This window comes from Sinohyriopsis cumingii, chromosome 6 (genome assembly GCF_028554795.1).
Source record: "Sinohyriopsis cumingii isolate HCF-2022 chromosome 6, ASM2855479v2, whole genome shotgun sequence".
NCBI classification, from domain to species: domain Eukaryota; kingdom Metazoa; phylum Mollusca; class Bivalvia; order Unionida; family Unionidae; genus Sinohyriopsis; species Sinohyriopsis cumingii.
This window is the reverse complement of record NC_142966.1, coordinates 81650661-81670342: the sequence shown is the minus strand read 5'-3', so window position 1 is coordinate 81670342 and position 19682 is coordinate 81650661. Positions and strand designations below refer to the sequence as shown.

Genomic DNA, 19682 nt, shown 5'->3' with positions numbered 1-19682 from the left:
TATTATCATTTAGGAATATAAACGGAGACAATAATAACACCGCATACACAAAGGCGATATTGTTTACCTTTCCAGTACATCGTTAGATGGTGTCGCCATTGTTTTAGCACCAGTAGTTTTGAAAATTGGTAGTCATATTTCTAAAAATTAATAACAGCTACTTAATATTATGCTAGTTTCCTCTATAAAATCGTTTACGCTAGAGCTATTGTTTTGTTACCCTATTTTGCACATGCTGTAATATGTGGCGATCGGAAAAAAAGTAGTCAGATCGTAGGGTATGGAAGGAGTTGATCTATATCACCTGCCGAAATGTACAAGCTCTATTGTTATAGTGCTGTCCCAAACGTTCGCCTTCGATGTTAGGGCGATAGCCTGCAGGTCATTCGATGTATATGCAACTATCGTTATCAAAGTGAAGGATGAGCCATTTTAAATGTTCCAACACGGAATATAATTTTAAATAACCATGGCCTGCCACATAAGCAGCAATAATAAAATTAACAAACTCATCGGGTGGAAATAAAACTCCAAAAATTCTACGTAATTCACAAAGATCAAATCTTTGCGTAAGATTCCACGTATTTGACCTTTATCGTCGTGAGCTCAAACAATTGACTTGGATTCACCAAGCATTCGGTCTTAGGCAAGATATGAAATATAACAAGTTTTCTCCACAAACAAATTTAGCATGACTTATATAAGCAATTGTTGGCTTTCTTTCTATTCATATTTTCCAAGGCAATGGATTCCTGGGGCATCATGTCGCAGACATGTAGCATGATGTCCCACCCAGTCACATTATCCTGACACCAAGCCGACCAGTCCTAACACTTACCTCTTAATGCTGAGCGCCAAGCGAGGAAGCTGTTAGTACCATTTTTGTAAGTCTTTGCTATAACTCTGCCGGAGATCGAACCCATGAACTCCCGCATCCGAGGCGGACGCTCTAACCACTAGGCCACCAGAGCGGTCCATTGCAAATATAAATAAACGATGTATCTTTCGTAAAGAATGAGAGAGGAGAAAGAAAAAACACTAAATAATTAAACGGAACAAAAGAGTAGAGAAAGAAAATAACAAAGGAGAAAAAGCTAACGAATAAAAAGGTGATGATAGATGCGTTAGTAAAGGAATAAAATGGCACTGACCTCATGAGGGAGCAATAACAATAATTTACGATAAAGAGGTTGTCACATAATTCCGTAAAGTAGTGTGCACTGGACATATATGTGAAAAGTCAATACGAGTATTCACGAAGTGAGTGAAAATGTAAAGGTGGGATAGTAATAACTAGGCAATATCAAAGGTCATAAACCCATACAAAGTCAAGTATTTCAATAGTAATACACTGTCAGTATTTTAAAGTAATTCAAACGAAGTCGGTTTTTCCATTCTCATTTAGTTTGTCTCAACAAAGCAATAAAAGTCGCCTGCTTCGTTCTGCACAAGTCTCTTACAACCTTATCTTGCGAAAGACCTGGTAGTGAAAAGTATACACTTTGTTTGCGGGGTCATAGGTTCTTGGAGACAAATTTCTTTAATGTTTGCTATGTAATTCTTCCTTACCTGCACCAGGACACCCCCCACCCCACCCCCACCCCCCAAAGTCCACTGTATGCCCCACTTTTCTAGTTTTAACCGCTGATGATACAGTTATATCACTTGGTAAATCTGAATCCTTCTCACAGTTTAAGACATTTTCACATACACAATTCACTTAAGACGAAATTTAGGTATCCAAAACTCCACTCACACTTGATGACAAATGTTCTGAAACTGTAAATTCCTCGCATGAAATAGTTTACTTACCGCTCAAGTTGTGGCTAAATTGCATAAAATTTTTAATGAGAAACTATTGAGAGCCCTCGTTATCCACTGAATATGCACCATAAAATGAGTCTTCTTTTGAGGAAAAATCTGTAATTATAATTAATCCTGCATTAAATTGTTTACTTAAATTAGTAAAAGGTGTCATGTTACTAGTACATGGTGTACAATATATTATTATATTACAGACAGACACACTCACACTGTGCAATATCCTTCTTTTCTCCAAATACCGACAAAATGTGTTATGCTCATTTGGAGTTGTTAGAATAAAGTATTGTGTGAACTCTGGTGTGTAGGCCATGATGGTTATGAATATAAAGGGAATCTGAAGACATTTGAAATAAATTTTCTCACTTATTTGTATATATATTTTGCAGGCAAACATAAGGACGAGACCTCTCTACCAACGATCATTGGGGTAGTCATAGCAGTGTTAATTGTGATAGCGGTAGTCGTTGCAGCTTTAATTATATTCAAATGGTACAATACTTTAACACACATGTTTTTGTACAAATCTTATACTACCATTCTTGCTAGCTGAGATGATGTCGTGTTTACAAACAACAATTACCTCACACAAATATATATTTTAAGCATTTTATTTTTATGCGGTTGTTCTTAGCATTAAATTACGCTACATTTTTAATATTCCAAATGTGAGATCTGTTATCACATTTTTCAGAAATATATTTATTCTACATTTGTGAAGGTTATGATTGCGTTAAGTATATCTTGTACAATTTATAACTGAATTGAATCAAATACATAACAAAGCATTCCTTGAGGCTGATGTTATGAGTACTCTTGTACGCATTTTAATAATCACTTTTAAGTTAATGCTCTTTCGTCTTTTCTTCTTAAATCTTAATACGACGATTGAAGGAAGTGGTCAGTTTGGTTAAAAGTGTATCATGTATTGGTTTTGTCTTTGATTTTGGGTTTTTTGGGGGTGGGTTGGGTGGGGTATATTTCTCCAATTACTACTTTTTTAGGATATAACGTATCTTTGGTTTGAGTTAGATTTTTGTACATGTACTAAAACATGCATTTAGCTCACAGTCCTCCATCGGCAGGTGTCTTTTGACTAAAACCATTATATATATATTAAGTTTAACTTTTGTTCCTTGCAATCAGGCGTATGTCAGTGCATATTCGAATTTGTGGTTAGTTACAAAAGGCCCCATTCAAAGTGCAAAACATCATGAATAGTTTTTGTCTGTTTTAAATAACAATATTGTGTGAATACAATTGTACGCAAAAGTTACACAACCAAATTCTTTAAAAGAAAAATCCTGTCTTACGTGTTCGTAAAATAATCATGTTCTCGTTCTGGAATTACTTCAATGACATATATTTGTGAAAAATGAAGCTTCAGCTGTTATGAAAGGAGAAGATTGGTTTCACAATCAATGTATTTTTTTCAGGCGACAGAAGAAACGTAAAGAAGATGTCACCCACATATCTGATTTACCGAAAGGGTTGACAAATTATATGTATGGGAGTCCCATGGAGGCGGGTGATAGCAATGCAGCGGTTGAAACCTCAAATTACGATATCATAAACGATGAATTGGTACGAGCTTCTTTCCTGCCAGACAAGAAAGATACCACAAGAGTCCCTGAAAGAGCAATGAAATATGGCGACGTTTCCGTTGACGATTATGACACAATTGAGTTCGAGATGAAATGCGCAAATAAGGCTTCCAGTTATGCCACTTTACCGGCAGTGGAAGGAAAGATAGGAGACAATACATATTCACATGTATCCGACCAATTACAATCTGTCACCACAGCTAGAGTTACTGCCAATGAGTATTCTCATTGTAAAGTCAATAGTAAGGGTATGCTAACAAATGATGATTACTCACATGTAGGCAATGAAGGGGACTGTAAGAAAAATCCAGCAGCAAACACCAAGGAAGAAAATGATTCGTATAACCGCATTCACTTTGAGGATACTCAAATTCCAATGACACATGACAAGGCTGTAATTCTTGAGAAGGAATCCGAATTGTAGAAAAATCCCCCAACATGCTTAGATGACAAGTCACTTAACCCGGAGAGCAAAGCCTACCCAGACGATCAACATCAACGAATAAAGGCTGTACCATTGATGGATAATAGCAATGAGTTGGCAACAAGGTCTAAAGAGCAGCAGTACACCACCGTTGTCAAGGTCAAAAACGTGAAAATGTCTAATGGATTCGACGGTAAAGCAAATAAAAATTCGGATTCGAAAAGACTAAATGTACTGCTCAATACACCCATTTATTCCGACTAAGACTTTTAAATGTTTTTATACGTTTGTGACGGAAGGTATGGACCCATAGTTATCAGTTATATACAGCCAATAATACAAATAGCCAGAGTATCTCCAACTGACTCATGCCTACACATGTAAGATTTCATTTGCTTCAACAAGTATACGCTTTTGTAAATAAGACAAATATTCCGGTTGTTCACACTCATTTTATTTTATGCTGGGATAAGGCGGTAGAGATTCCGCTGCTGCATCTCCCCTTCCCTGCTCCATGAATCCACCTCCGCTTTCAAGTGACCCTTGTCACCTCTTAAAAGTAGGAATACAAGTGTGACCCTGTAACCCATGGTGACAATGTTTCCGTAAGATGACTAAAGAAACAACAACACGAATATAAAACAAACTATAAAATGTATCGTATCATCATCAGCATAAAATTATGGCATTCACCTTCATCTCTAAATATTAATGAGATATCTACTACTATCAGTAATATTGCAGAGAAAATATAGAATGACAATGAAAAGAATGGCGATTGAAGTGGATCGTATTCGGATTTTAATAATGGGAAGACAATGGTGATGATAAAGCTAAAGTAACAAAAATACATTTTGTAGTGCAATCATGTGCTGGCATGAAATCATTGAAGTAATTGCTGCATGTTTCAACCATAGCCGATCCAGCTCCAGTACGGTTGAAAACGATGAAATGTCCCCTATCATCATCGTCGTCATCTTCATTACCATCGTCATCATCATAATCATCCTCGTCGTAGTTTTTTATTTAACTTGAAGTCAATATTTTGTAACCAGAACATTCTTGATTGCAGATTTGAATAAGCTAAGAACATATAGAGCTACTTGTTTAGACACCATTTTACCCTTTGCTAAATTATGAAAATAAGGTTAAACAATTTCTTACAATGAAATGTTGCATGAAACATTTGTAGTATTCATAAGATATGTATTATAAACGGCTTATTTATCTTATCCAAGATAAGTATATTAAACTAGCTCCAGGCCCAAATTCATCCAACATCTCAAGTTATAGAACCAGCCTTAACTAAAGAGAAAAAAACTATAAAAAAATCAAGTCCCTCAAGTTATAGAACCAGTCTTAACTAAAGAAAAAAAAACTATAAAAAATACCTCAAGTTATAGAACCAGTCTTTAATAGAGAAAAAAAAACCCCAAAAATACCTCAAGTTATAGAACCAGTCTTTAATAAAGAAAAAAAACTATAAAAAAAATCAAGTCCCTCAAGTTATAGAACCAGTCTTTTCTTTAAAAAAAAAGTTTAATAAAAGCAAATCCCTCAAGTATAGAACCAACCTTTACTAAAAAAAAACTATAACAAAAACCCCAAATCCTCCGCTCTTCTATATCACCTTATCGCAGGAGTCACAACTTTCAAATCTGGCAGAAATATTACACGAAAAGTAGTTTCCATGATATTACTTATCAAAATGTATAGAACCTTCTGAGCCTTGAAGGTCATGATTTTGAGGTAATGATTTCATAACATCTTTTCACAACCATGGGTTTTACATGGACAAACATTAATCAAAAATTTGAAGAAAAGGTAAAACCTGTTCGCAGAGAAGTAAAATCTAACAAGCTATCATCGGACGATATTTCCATTTCTTCATTTTATTGGATCTGAAATTTAATAATTAACATTTAAATGTCAACCCATTCATACTAGACCCTTTAATTAAATATGTATTGGTTATGATAAATGCACCTGGGTCCACCAAGAAGTGAGTCTTCCAGTGCAGCTCCATTCATTCCAGTGGGATGTTTATGTATTTTGCGTTTAGAAAGGAAACACAAAAGTAATAAGGATGATGTTAATTTCGTTTGCGTTGTTAAAAGTAGTATATCGATAAAATAAAATATCATAGTTACTCTGAGCCTTGAAAATTGGTACATTAAATCTGCTTGAGTTTGCCTTTGTTGATATTAAAATAGCAATGCAAACTTGATGAAACAAAGTGCAATAGCCCTTTTCGGTAACCTCATAATCTGCCCTCCCTTTCTGAACTCTTCAGTATATGGAGGTTGAGCTAAGAGCATTTCCGGTAGGTATTGCAGCTGGTCGATATTCATCGGTTGCATGATAGAATGATACAACTGAAATTATTTTTCTCGTCATGGGCAAACGTTTCAAATGAACGCCCTAATAAATGTGCGATAAAGTAATTAACGGATAAATGTTAGACACAATGGATACAATCATGTGTTAAAGGGTATGTATATCAGATGTGCAGATAATTGTAATTGAAATTTGAAGAAAAAAATGTAGAGAAAGAAGATAATTTGGAAATAAAATAAATAGTGAAACACAATTCCTTAGCAAGTCAACGACAATAACAACACAAACAAATAAAAACAAATTAAAATTGAACTGAATGTTGGAATTATTATTTTATTCAAGGATGTCAATTATGAACCTTCAATCATGATTATGTTCTGCATTATGGATAAAGATTAAAATATGAAGCTGCTTGTGAAATCCTTATGTTGACTTTCCTTAATTAAAAAAATAACTTACAAACAAAAAAAAAGTATTGTCCATTGTGTACCTTATTTTCATAGGGCGAAAATGTTACACAATAAACAAAGTTCGGCTATAAAAATTATTTTATGAGTTATTATTTCAATTTGCATAAAACGACTGTATACTTTCTCAAATGCTCACGTTACATACTTTTATTAGCGTCAAGTTTGAAATTTTTTGAAATTAATTCTATTTCATATAGTGAAAATGAAAAATGTATGCATCTAATTATTAAAACTTATTTTGATCCTTTTCTCAATGAAAAAGTCCAAAACAAACAAAAATAATTTTCATTGCTTATTTTATTTCCATTCCAGTCAGTTTTACCATTGCGTATTTTATTTCCTTTCCGTTCCATTTATTCATTTCGTATTTTAGTCATACGGATCTATATTTGACATGCAGATCGCGTATCAAAGTTCTTTTACAAACGGTGAACCGAATACTGTTTTATCTGTGGGCACTTCTCCGTCCTTTAGCTATCGGCCTTCAAAGTGTCCCCCAACATCCAATAGAAAATTTTTAATGTTTTTTGTTTTTGTTTTGTTTCCGTATCCGCCATAGTGTAAGCGATTGTTTTTCTGTAAACAAAATAAAAACTACTTTGGAAAAAAACAACGTATGAAAATGACTTAGATTGCAAATAATACTAAAGGTCCTTAAAATAGACAGAAAACAAATCAGGAAATAATGTAATAATATGCTTTAGATTTAAAATATTAATAACAATACTAATACGGACCTTAATGGAGACTAACAGCAAATCAGGAAAATCTGTACACAATATGACATATATTATCTGCTTATGATAAAGAGTCATTGTCGATAATTTTCTCTATATATTTGTATTTTCAGTTTTGCTTATATTATATAAATGTTTTAAAGCATGGCTGGATTGTGCTTATGCCTTTGAATATTCTGTATTTTCATAAGTTGTCCAATAGTGATTATAATTTGTTCTTAAATTTGTTTTCGATCTGTGGATGGTGATCTTAAGGTATTGGTCATTTAAATTTCCTCAATTTCCTCATGATCAATGTTCATTTCAAAACCTATTGCAAATGTTTACACTAGAAGATCTATGCTAGATAATTCGTTGTTCTAGTGATACGTCAGTTCCGTAATCATATTAGGGGTAGGTAATAACTGTATCAACGTTTGCTATGGTCATACTTATTTTAAAACATTGTATCTTAACACGGTGATTGGTTTATCTGATATGGAAGATTTAGAAAACAATGTAAACTGAAATCCCCATATCGGATCGTAGTTTTTCAAAGCTTTCTTGTGTTTATCATGAAATACATATTTGGAAAGTGTGTGAACAATTATGGATGTTAGAAGTATATAACATTTTGCATGAACATCTCATATATATAATTTACATTTTAATTTTGTGAAACATTATATTTGGAATGGATAACACTAAATTGGTTACATCTCCCAATTAAACTTTAATTTTTACTTAACTAGTTTGGCCAGGTTGCAACTTTCGGAATATCCATTATTTGAATAGTTATTTTGTAACTTTTCTATAGTCAAACTTAGTTAAGAATTCTAGTCAATTATAGTGGAAAGTCGTAACATCTGATACGTCTCTTACATTGTAGATTATTTAGTGAATATAATTTAATAAATGATGAAAAGAATCTACACACTTTTCCTGTTTAGAGTTGTCACGGAATAGTATTTTCGTACGGTTTAAGTATTATTCCTGAACTAAAACGCTCTCGGGTTTGGTTCCTTCGTACATCGTTACACGAGAGTGGTTAATTTAAGTCCGATATTATTTTAACTTCCTTAGTTCAGTTCACTGCACGTTGTACGAGCTAAGTGCTTGCAATGAAATAAAACCGATATCCCAAAGCTCTCTGGCCGTGTGTTGCTACAGGTGATGACGTTGGCTCGGATGAAGATAGTGGTTGTATCGTGGTGAGGGACCAGACATTCGGGGCCAACAGTTCTACAGTGAGCAAGGGGCCTCTTGGTGGATTCTTCAGCAGACCCATCTGTGATGGCTCATTGACCAACTGAAAGAGCGGTGGGACTAAATATATTCTGCAGTCGACCACTGAACGCCATGAATTATTTTTCTTTTTTACTTTTAATTTAACAGTATCATTATTTGAGTACAAATCCACACGTATTCAGTATTATTATTTGAGTGCAACAAAAAAACAAATGTATTCAGTATCATTATTTGAGTGCAAATCCACACGTATTCATTATTATTATTTGAGTGAAACTCATATACAGAGAATCTGATCTAGAAAATGATTTAATATTGTATTTAGGAAACGAACTGAATCAAGTCCAGCTTTTGTTCATCAAGGCTTTACATTATTCAATGAGTATCAATAAGGGAAATTTTAAATCTATTAAATAAAATATAAATGAAGTATTAAATTTAATATTAAACCCATCTCAGGTTCTTTTTATCAGATAGTTTTTATTTCAGTGGAAATAATTTAGATACAAAGAAGAATGAATAATTTCGTTCATTCTGACAGACGATGCACCTTTCATTTCTTTCGCGTGCAAAATAATCCCAAACGATGTTGAACTATTAAAAGTAGATTATACCTTTTTACCAACTATAAATCAAAGAACAAGCATCGATCCGAATAAACAGAACATTTTATAAAGTCAAATACATTTTTCAACACAGAATGTCCCATGCGTGTGATTGTTTGGTACGGTACACAATACCGGTTAGAGTCCATGTTCACTCTTACATTTCACTTTTACAACTAAACATTACATTGCTGCGATATTTATGGGAAAAGAGGATTACTGGATGCAGAAATTCCTATATTTACTGTCATGTATTTGTGACCGGATATTTGCAGTATTTGATTTGAAACATTAGACTGCACAGAAGGAGTAAACAAATTTCTTTTTGAGACGGATTTGCATCATATTTACCTCGTAAATATGGTGTAGTTGGATAAGTTCTGTCAGTTGGGAGACCGCACTACGTCCACGTTTTTCTGTGAACAGAGGTGAGTTTATTTAATTCTGTAAGTTAACATTTAAAGCAGCTTGTATAAAACGTGGATTCTCTGTTACATATATACCGCATCCCTTCACCCCACCCAGTACAACTGCTATCAAATGAGCAATACCCTTATTTTTACTTTTTGTTGTTGTTCTTGTCTTGGGGTTTTACGCCATTTTTCATATGACGATATTGTTATTCATGACATAACAAATCATGTGATGGTAAATTGGCTATATTAAGACAGACGATACCATTTTTTCCCAAATACCATTCGTGAGTCGAGTCGAAAAATGGCCTCTCAAAAAGTTCATGAAGGGGGTTAAAAAGTTTTCCCACGATCGCAGCCAGTCACTAAATGGAATAATGCATAATAATTTCATGGACTTATTTGAACCCATCAGAATTACGTAAAGTGATATGTAACACGTTGTCATATCAAAAATGTGAAGCTGCATATACTGTAGGAAAACTATACCAACTATGTGATAAATAAATCTGTATACATCCAACTGGTGGATGAAATATTATTCGTATTTGTACAGATTCCTTACTTTATTCACCCTTGGTGAATAATCATCACATATTCATAGTTGTGCAAATCCTTAATTTCATAAACCTAAATGGTAGAATAATCATTGTTCAATTTTATGTTTAATTTATAAACAGTTGTCATCCACGGCGATAGATCCATGAGTCAGTAACTTTCTTTTATAAGTTCCATTCATTAATTCTTGCTGATTACTCGTTTAAGTCACATGTTATGATTCCTTCTAGCTCCGAAAGATATTTTTTTCCTTATATATGTGAGTATCATTTTGTTAAATCAATTATTGAATGCTATGCTCAGGAGTTTGGTGGTAGATTTATTCATTTTGTGTTATAAATAAACGTCTCATTCGCGATATTGCCTTTAGTGTCTTTGCTATCTGACCTCAACCCCGATCATCGTGTTGCACTAGTAAATGCTGACAAGAAATGAAAGCTATGTTTATGGGCGTTGTCAATACTTTATATTTTTAAACACTTTTAGTGAAGAGAAATATGCAAAGAATTGATTATTTTGTACTGAGGTACTTACACAAAGAATTTAATATTTTGTACTGAGGTACTTAAACAAAGAATTGAATATATTGTACTGAGGTACTTACATAAAGAATTGAATACATTGTACTCTGGTACTTACACAAAGAATTGAATATTTTGTACTGAGGTACTTACACAAAGAATTGAATATTTTGTACTGAGGTACTTACACAAAGAATTGAATATTTTGTACTGAGGTACTTACACAAAGAATTGAATATTTTGTACTGAGGTACTTACACAAAGAATTGAATATTTTGTACTGAGGTACTTACACAAAGAATTGAATATATTGTAACTGAGGTACTTACACAAAGAATTGAATATATTGTACTGAGGTACTTACACAAAGAATTGAATATATTGTACTGAGGTACTTACACAAAGAATTGAATATTTTGTACTGAGGTACTTACACAAAGAATTGAATATTTTGTACTGAGGTACTTACACAAAGAATTGAATATATTGTACTGAGGTACTTACACAAAGAGTTAATATCAGACTCTCTGTAATATTGAAACTAATAAGCGTTGCACATCTACGTCGCAAGTTTTACCCTTTTACCGTAATGGCGAGTGAAAGCAATGTATTTGGGGATTTTCACTCAAAAGATGATCGCTTCCTTATAAGGTTCAGACCGTTAGTTTTCCTTTTTGTTTTTATTCACCTTTTACGATTAATTTCAACGATTTTGTTTAGAAGTTGTAATACTTTCGTACCAAACAGAACTCTATCTGGATGCAAAGATCAATGCATTCTCTAAAGCTTATGTCTAGTTTTAAAAGTGGGTCTAGATCTCATTACTTTAGATAGATTTTATATTATTTTCTTATGGACTTCGTAGATAATTATTCAATCCATACATCGTTTTTACTGAGTGCCATAAGAACTGGACTAGTGAACATTGATAATTTTATATTCCCTGTAACAATGAAATGCAGAGATCCTGCCTGTGAAGGACAAGACAGTGATACGACCCGTCAGAAAAGGGATACATTTTGTATTCTGTGAATTCGGCCAGCATCTGACATTTGGATAATCGTGCAGATTTTCCTATTTCGTGATTTTTGACTACCTGAAGGCTTGTAATAGGTCATTAATGTTATGGCACATTTCTGCAAATTGGCAACATTCCATGCACGCAGTCTTTGCGTAATACAATTTAGGTATTTCAGTCGTATTATGTTATATTTGTTGCACACGGTCTATACAGATCGGTAAAAGTTTTAGAAAATTTTAAATCAAGTTTTCACGTAGCTGTTACATATGATCTCTAGAGACATGTACCGCAACTCTACGCCTGAAAAAAAAAAATACATACATAATAAAGCTCGTAGACTAAATACATATTCAGTATAAAATCAGATTATCTGAAAATGCTACAATATTCATAATTTAATTGATATATATAGTTTTCCTCTTTCAGAAAAGACAAAAGAAGATATTCTGAATGCGACGGCATGTTTCAGTGAAAGTATATGCAATTTCTATGATTTGAAATGTCCTCAGTTAAAAAAGATACGATTAATGGGGGCGGAATATAGATATGAGTTTAATGAGAGCTGTTCTCAAGTGTCGTGTGACAAGCAGAAAGCTGCTGCTGTTTCAGTGAATCTGACTGTAATACAAGTTATTCCCAGTTACATGCTTTAACTTTGTACTTAGCGTGTTCAGGAAAGCAACAATGTGAAAAAACAGGGGTGAGCAAGGAAATATTTTTAATTGTGCTGCAAGTCCGGAACCTCGTCAACGATATATTCATGTGAAATACCGATGTATGTCTGGTAAGATTTCATTTGTCTCTTTCTGTCTGTCTGTTTGTCTGACTGTCTGTCTGTCTTTCTTTTTGAGTATGGCTGACGAGTCTCTTAAATAAACACATATTTGTATGACATGATAGACAGAATGAAACGCTTTCAGATTTGTACTTTACATCTACATTTGTATATCTTGCCATACATTAACATTAAAGTAGTTTGTCTTGGATGGGAAGGAATTCTATCGCATCGATAACAAGAATTATTTTGTGGCAGAATATCATAATATTGATCTGTTTTCAATCAGGATTTTCCTTTCTAAAGAATGAAATCGAAGGCCATATACTAATGTTCAGACTATATTTAGCACTGAAAGTCTTGAAAAGATATAATACGAAACAAAACTCGTAAGATTTGCTGTGTTCTTATATGTTACTATTCATGAAAATTGTTACACATATACATGTATGGCTTGCTGCAGATCCTAGATATATTTTAAAATGCTGAAGAAAGTAGTTGTAACTCTTTAGATACAACTTTTAGATGAAATGTTTTCATTGTCAAACACAACAGTAGCTGCTGAGACAACACATAAATGAATGATGTGTTATTGCATGTAAGAATTAAATAATCGTTCCGTTTTACCGAAAGCTGTTCAATGTTAAATTTCAAAGTAGTGATTTTCCACACCCGAGGCTGGAAAACTGTATTTATTATTGATATGCGTCATTTCCGGCTTTTGTATGGTTAAGTACACTTAATGGTGTTTTGCATAGTGGCTTCGGTTAGTTTCAGTTGCTCAGTGAGAGTAAACTATCTCGCCGAAGGGCACAATATCTGCATATGGATACAAAGTTATTGAGTACCACATCTAAAGTTTCATCACTACATATATTAGTTTAGGATTTATTGTCTTTTGAGAGATCGCCATGTTTTACATTTCATGTTACTGTACATTTGCAAGAACCTTTTAATAGATGAGTTGCGTTTCACTGGATGAGAAAAAAAAACAACATAACAATCGTTGGGGGAGGGGTAATTATAAATTTTGCAATAAGTCGTCCGTTTCTCATAATGATTGAAAATTATCTAAAATCTTTTATTTTCATGTGTGTTATCTGATAGCTTTTCAATAAATGAATACATATTTCGATTCATTCACTTACCTCTAAGAATAATATCACAATAAATAGTAAAATTGCTCGTTTCATTTCCACGATTAATTGAGCAAGTAAATTTTTAAATTCTGTTTTGAATGTCTATTGTTTAACAGTTTTATACAGTACAGACACAGAATAACAGAAGTATTTGTCTCTTTGAATCTGTTGTTTTCTTTTTCTTCAGATGAAGCCATTATGACTATTTGCGATGGAAATAAAGATAGTATTTTTGAGACAGATCTTATCTTTAATCAGACAAATAAATTTACAACCTCTGGAAGCATGTTGGCATGCGAATGTTCTATTACACTCAAAGGAAACCAAAACCATGTGTCATACAATCTGGTCGATATACGGTTGTTCACTGTAAAGGATTATTCCAGTGAATTCGTTTGTTCTAATAGTAGTCTCCAATTTAATGGAAAAACCATTCAATGTATGGAGAACGAAAGCAGCTTCATATACATGGGATCACGCAATTATCATGGAGAAATCCTACTTCCTTTGAATATTAACGAAATTATTAATCTCTTCTTGGTTCCTGGAGACTTAAGCCAAATGATCTGGATATACCTACATAGTAAGTTGATTCTTCTGTACGTTGATTCATCACACCTATCGTGCCTTTTTTAATACGAAATTATCATGGTCTCCGGCACAATGGGCGGGGGTGGGGGTGGCAAGTGCCCCCCGCCCCATGGATTTCACCTCTATGTTTTTGCCTTCATCCGTAAAACTTAATAACTGTAAACCACCCATCAACAAAAAATAATTCTGAAGTCGCTCCTGGAAATAATATGTAATAGTCATTTTCTCTCTCTCTCTCTGTCTCTCTCGTAAGTATTGTACATGTATGTTACTTTAAATGCTCTTATTTCGTGAAGAGAAAACAATACTCCTAATTTATTTGTTTAGTTCCTTCAGATATAATTGAAATAGTACTGGAGTACCCCAAAAGTATATGCACGGATAATACGGTGAAAATAAATTTTCATTTCTATTTTAGGTGACAAAAAATTTGATGTCAGATGTTCAACGGAGTCTGTGACTACTATAGCTACCTTATCAAGTACTGCCGTTACATCAAGGATAGGTGCACCCAATATTAAACTGCTGTATTTATTACGTTCATTACAGCAACAAAGAATATAACAACAGCTTCTTACTACCAAGCCTTTTACTGTTATGCTACCATTACTGCTACTAGAAATGTGATCGAAAGTATTATTATTATTATTATTATTATTATTATTATCAATTGTATTAGTAGTAGTAGTAGCAGCTATATGGCCATTCCTCACTGAGTAATTTGCCGTTTTAAGAATATCCAATGGGTCACTAAACTTAAATAAATTGCTAAATGGTTTACCAAATATGAAAACATGAATTGTTACGTATATCTATATTTTTGTAAGTCTTGGTAAATGATATACACATTTACTAGGGATGGAAAGAAAAACTTACACAGGCAACTAAAATTGTCATAGGGGTTCTCTCTTTCCCACCTAGACCTTAACCACTTTTGTCTTAGCATGAAAACTATTAATTACCCTGACCTAATACCTGTTTCTTAGTATGGAAACTATTGAATGATCCGACTTAATACCATGCACGATCTTACTGAGCATGATAAGACATACCCATGCCACGCTGACATTTACTGGTGTGGCTGTGTTTCCCTTGAGTACTTATTGTACCCCACAGGGACTAAACTTCATGATGGGGGTCAAAACGGGAACACTCCGGGATATGCGTTTTTTAAACATAGAATTTTAGTTTTGAGTCAAATACCAATGCAACATCTAAGTTAAAGTTGTTAAGTTCATGGTTGGTCTAATCTTGCATCACCGTCCAGGGTAGCAGTAGGGAAAAATTAATTTCCGAAAGTCTTGACTAACTGTCAATGACCTGGGCCACTCAAGAAAGTAAAAACGTTCATACTAGCAGTAAGTTGTACATTTTATAAGCGAATATTTACACTCATCTCACACAGATTTGTAAGATTTGTAAGATTCCTTAGGAGTTACTAAATTATTTGTAAAATCAAATAGTCTTTTTTTCACACAAACAGTGAAAGACAACACAAATATTTTTCTCCTGCGCAACAAAAGCTTTGTTTTTTAATTGTTTACCCTTTTTTTGACTAGAACAAAATGTACACTCAGGAATATATACAAGAGAAAATTCCTTTTCACTTGTCAGTGTGGTTTTCCTCACATTTATTTTCTGTATTCAGAAGAGAAAGATGGAGCTGGACAGCTCTCTGTAGTGTTACCCATAGTCGAAGTAGGAATTATCATCATCGCAGTAGCCGTTACGATATTTATAGTGTTAATGAGGTAAGGTAAAACAAGTTTCTTCAGTCAGAAAAAAAGACGCACATTATTCATCATTCAAAGTAGAGCGGTGTAAGTCATATCAAAGATTTATGTCTTATACTTCAATCACATGAGCTGATTTGCGTTATCAACAAGAATGTGGCTGGGTACAGAAAATAAAAATCTTTGATATCCAAAGTTTGTTGAATCATTTGTTAAAAAGAGTAAATCAGATGCGAATATACACAAAACTCACACAGATGTGGCATCCTTCATTCGTCAGTTTTCGAAGTTTTACAATGAGAAAGTCAAAGTTAAAGGGCATGTTCATAATTTACCCGTGATGTTCTTTAAGTTGAGACAGTCAATAAATATAAGGGATGGTAAATTTTCATAATATATAATTTGAAAGTAAAATTTCTAAAGCAATATCTTTGAAAGAACTTTGTTCTCAGTACTATAATTTAATCTTAATCTTTATTTTATTCACACAGAAGAAGCAGAAAACTTTCAGAAAAAGACGCATCCAAGAACGACCTTCCAAACAGGCAGATAAATCCTGGTTACGAGAGTGTTAAGGATTCCGACATGAGCAATCCACCAGAGGAAACCTCCAATTACGACAGCATCGATGATACAAATGTCGTGACGTATTCCAACTCTGTTAAGAGAATAGAGGAAGAGATAATCGTCGCTAAAAGCGAAAATATATTCGACCGAAACGTTGTAATGGATGAATATGAAAACATTGAATTTGGAAAGCAATGCGCAGTGAAAGTGCCAAATTATGATAGTTTACCAGCAACGAAAAGCCATGTTCACGATGGTACATATTCACACATATCATGTCAGCCAAAGTCCCTTTCTTTGGTCAATGCCAATGAATATTCTCACTGTAAAAACAGCAAGAGAATGTTACCCAGCGATGGTCCCTCAAACCAGGCAATGTTCAGCGACCAACGTCGTGGAGACGGGGACTACTCACACTTTGATCTCGATACCGAGTGGAAGAACGATATGCTCTCAGATGAAAACAACGATGATCCATAACATCACATTAATTTTCATAAAACTACAACACCAGCTGCAACTGACAAAGGTGAATGAGCAAAGATAATGCCAGCTGAAAATGCTTCTCCAGCGTTCACAAATCTCAAATGACCCAAAACAATTTCACAGGTGATATAAATATTAAAGTATCGTCTAAGGAATGAAACGTTCAAGGTATAAAGGCTATATCTCTAAAAGGTAATAACGTCCGGATTAAGGAATATTCTATGCATGTCATACCAATGCTGAAAGAGCAACTTTACAAAGCTTTTTTAGACAAAAAGGGAACATCAACCAAAAGAACTAGACAACTGTCTTAAGTAGAAATTAATTTGGATTCAAAGAGAGCACCATTGATGCACAATAAATTAAAAATAATTCTGACCGCCAGCTGGCAAAACCATGAAACTTGCATATTTTTTTTATTATTCATTACTGTATATGTTTCTTTAGTTTTCATTATGTAGAATGTGTTTTTGTAATGTTAATAATAAGACATCAATAGTAGATACATGACCATTCATGGTGTAGAAATAATTTGCTTGCATGTTTGTTGTTTCTTTTCATTTTTGTAATGTAAATAATGTACTCATAATAGCTAATATATGACTTTATTATATTTCACTATGCTGTTAGATGTAATAAGTTTGTCATAACAATGTGCACTTATAACTTCTTAGAGATATATTTAGATGGCACGAATCAAGAGATTTTAAAACGAGAGCAAAACTTACGTTGAAATATGCACAGGAACTCGGTTTTGGCAAAAACTATATTAATTGAAGTTATTTACTTAGCATGATGTTTGGCATGGCATACCTACATGTCCACGCATTTCGCAATGGAAATAAAGGATCATTGTCTTCAGTAATAGAATCCACATAATAAATCCTCCGGTCAAACCAGCATAAGACATCAGTCTGGTATTAATCAGTGTAAGTATTTCAAAACAAACTTATGACAGAAAGAGCTAGTAAAAATATATACTTTGCAAAGAGCTGATCTATGGCAGTAACAGATTTAAAAATTACATATCATAACAGATTTTCAATTACTTGGCAATACAATCTATTCGTTTCAGGTAATACACTCATAAATTAGTATTTGAATTTAAGGTCATATTATGCATGTCCTTTATCTGCGTAATGTCACAGACTTCAAACAGAATAATAAAAGCTTGAAGCTGCTTGAAATATACGACCCACGTTTATGGCTTATCTGCAATGCTACATGGTATAAATTCATTCAGCGGTAAAGACAAGAGTGTACTGTGCTCATGTTGTATGACTGACGAGGAGGCTTTTCTGAGCCTCTTGTCCTCACATGGTATAAGAGCAATCCTTTATACTCAGATGGGTTACCGAATTCAAAATGCCAACTTTACAGAAATCACATGGAGTGTAAGAAAGTTTATTTGATTTATCAATAACCTGCTTTTCGTTCACATGATTGAAAACAAACCAATTATAAAATCAAACGATATTTCTGTCAATTTGCCACCAAACGGTCTACAGTCGTAAAGGTTTTTGCAGATTGTAAAGTTTTACTTTAATCTTACTTTAGCATATAGTAATGTTTTTTTCATCCACTTCAAGTCAACATTTTTATAAAAAGGTTCGCCACATCCTAGCACCAAAAGAAAACTAAGTCAAGCTAAATAAAAAATAACAGATTTTATTTATGTAAACATTATAATCACACTTATTATATGTTCACTGTTTTCTACGTTAACTTTACATTGTCAGAATCGCGCAGCAATTTGCGATATTGAACTCGCGTGCAATTCATATTGAACTCACGTGAACAAAGGAATTACTTTCTATTGTAAACAAACAATGGATGCAGACGCCATCATTTTTGATTTATTTATTTGCCTGTGGATGAAATAAGCCAAGTGAGTGAACTAAAGCAGATGTTTCGTGGACTGCCAGATACCAGCTGATTTGGCACATTCCGCGTTAACATTTTTGATACAATGTTTCGGATGTAGGCTAGCTATACAGTAGACGCTAGAAAGGGTTGTTACAAATAACGTGCAAGTGACAAAAACTGTTTTCTTTAGCTGGTAATAAGAATGGAATAAAGTATACTTACAGTTTTACATCCTGAATTTCCTCAAAATGTACTTTCTCAGTTCTGCAAATCCGAATTACATGAACCATGTCATGGGTTCTCAAGCTTGATTACACATTTCGAAATTGTACTGTAATTTCGACAATATTCCATGTGCAATTACATCCTCCTTACTGCACTCAAAATGAAATAAACATTATATTCCATAGCGTCTTTTTGATAATTGCAATTGAAAGTCTTAATATTTTCCCACATTATGATTTCAAACATTCAGTGGCAGAGCAGAAAGACAATTGCAAATTTAAGTAGACCAAAACGCCATTTTCTTTTGAAAGTTATGTCTATCGCGCGAATAAGCTGAATTTATCTTGGTGGAGCTATGTGCGCATTAATACTGTTTCTGTTGTGTAATGATGAATCTGCGCTTGTGTATTTAGTTCGGAATACGGCATACATTCAATTACTTTGTTTTGTGTAGTGTATATTTGTTTACATAATTAAACCTTAGGTCGAATAAGAAAATGAGCATATAATAAAAAGGTTACTGCATTAGTATGGGAAATTATGAACTCGCTTTTTTTTGGAT

The 19682-nt window shown here is 33.6% G+C and overlaps 2 protein-coding genes across 3 annotated transcripts in view; both read left to right on the top strand.

Annotated features, from left to right (window-relative positions):
- The window catches only part of LOC149797326 (uncharacterized), a 67239-nt gene extending 56685 nt beyond the window's left edge, over nt 1-10554 (top strand). The window contains exons 5-6 of the mRNA XM_089962051.1: nt 2211-2313; nt 3258-10554. Coding sequence (XP_089818177.1) covers nt 2211-2313; nt 3258-3849 — 695 coding nt within the window. The 3' untranslated portion in view covers nt 3850-10554. The remainder of the gene's footprint in view (nt 1-2210; nt 2314-3257) is intronic.
- Nucleotides 10555-11282: 728 nt separating this feature from the next.
- LOC149797325 (uncharacterized) lies at nt 11283-19302 on the top strand. 2 transcript variants are annotated; one of them, XM_089962049.1, is made up of 5 exons: nt 11283-12522; nt 13840-14235; nt 14662-14724; nt 15892-15994; nt 16468-19302. In XM_089962049.1, the coding sequence occupies exons 1-5, from the start codon at nt 12516-12518 to the stop codon at nt 17021-17023; spliced, it is 1125 nt and encodes a 374-aa protein (XP_089818175.1). In that variant the 5' UTR covers nt 11283-12515; the 3' UTR covers nt 17024-19302. The 2 variants fall into 2 exon arrangements, with proteins under 2 accessions (XP_089818175.1, XP_089818176.1); XM_089962050.1 differs by lacking the exon at nt 13840-14235.
- Nucleotides 19303-19682: the final 380 nt, after the last annotated feature.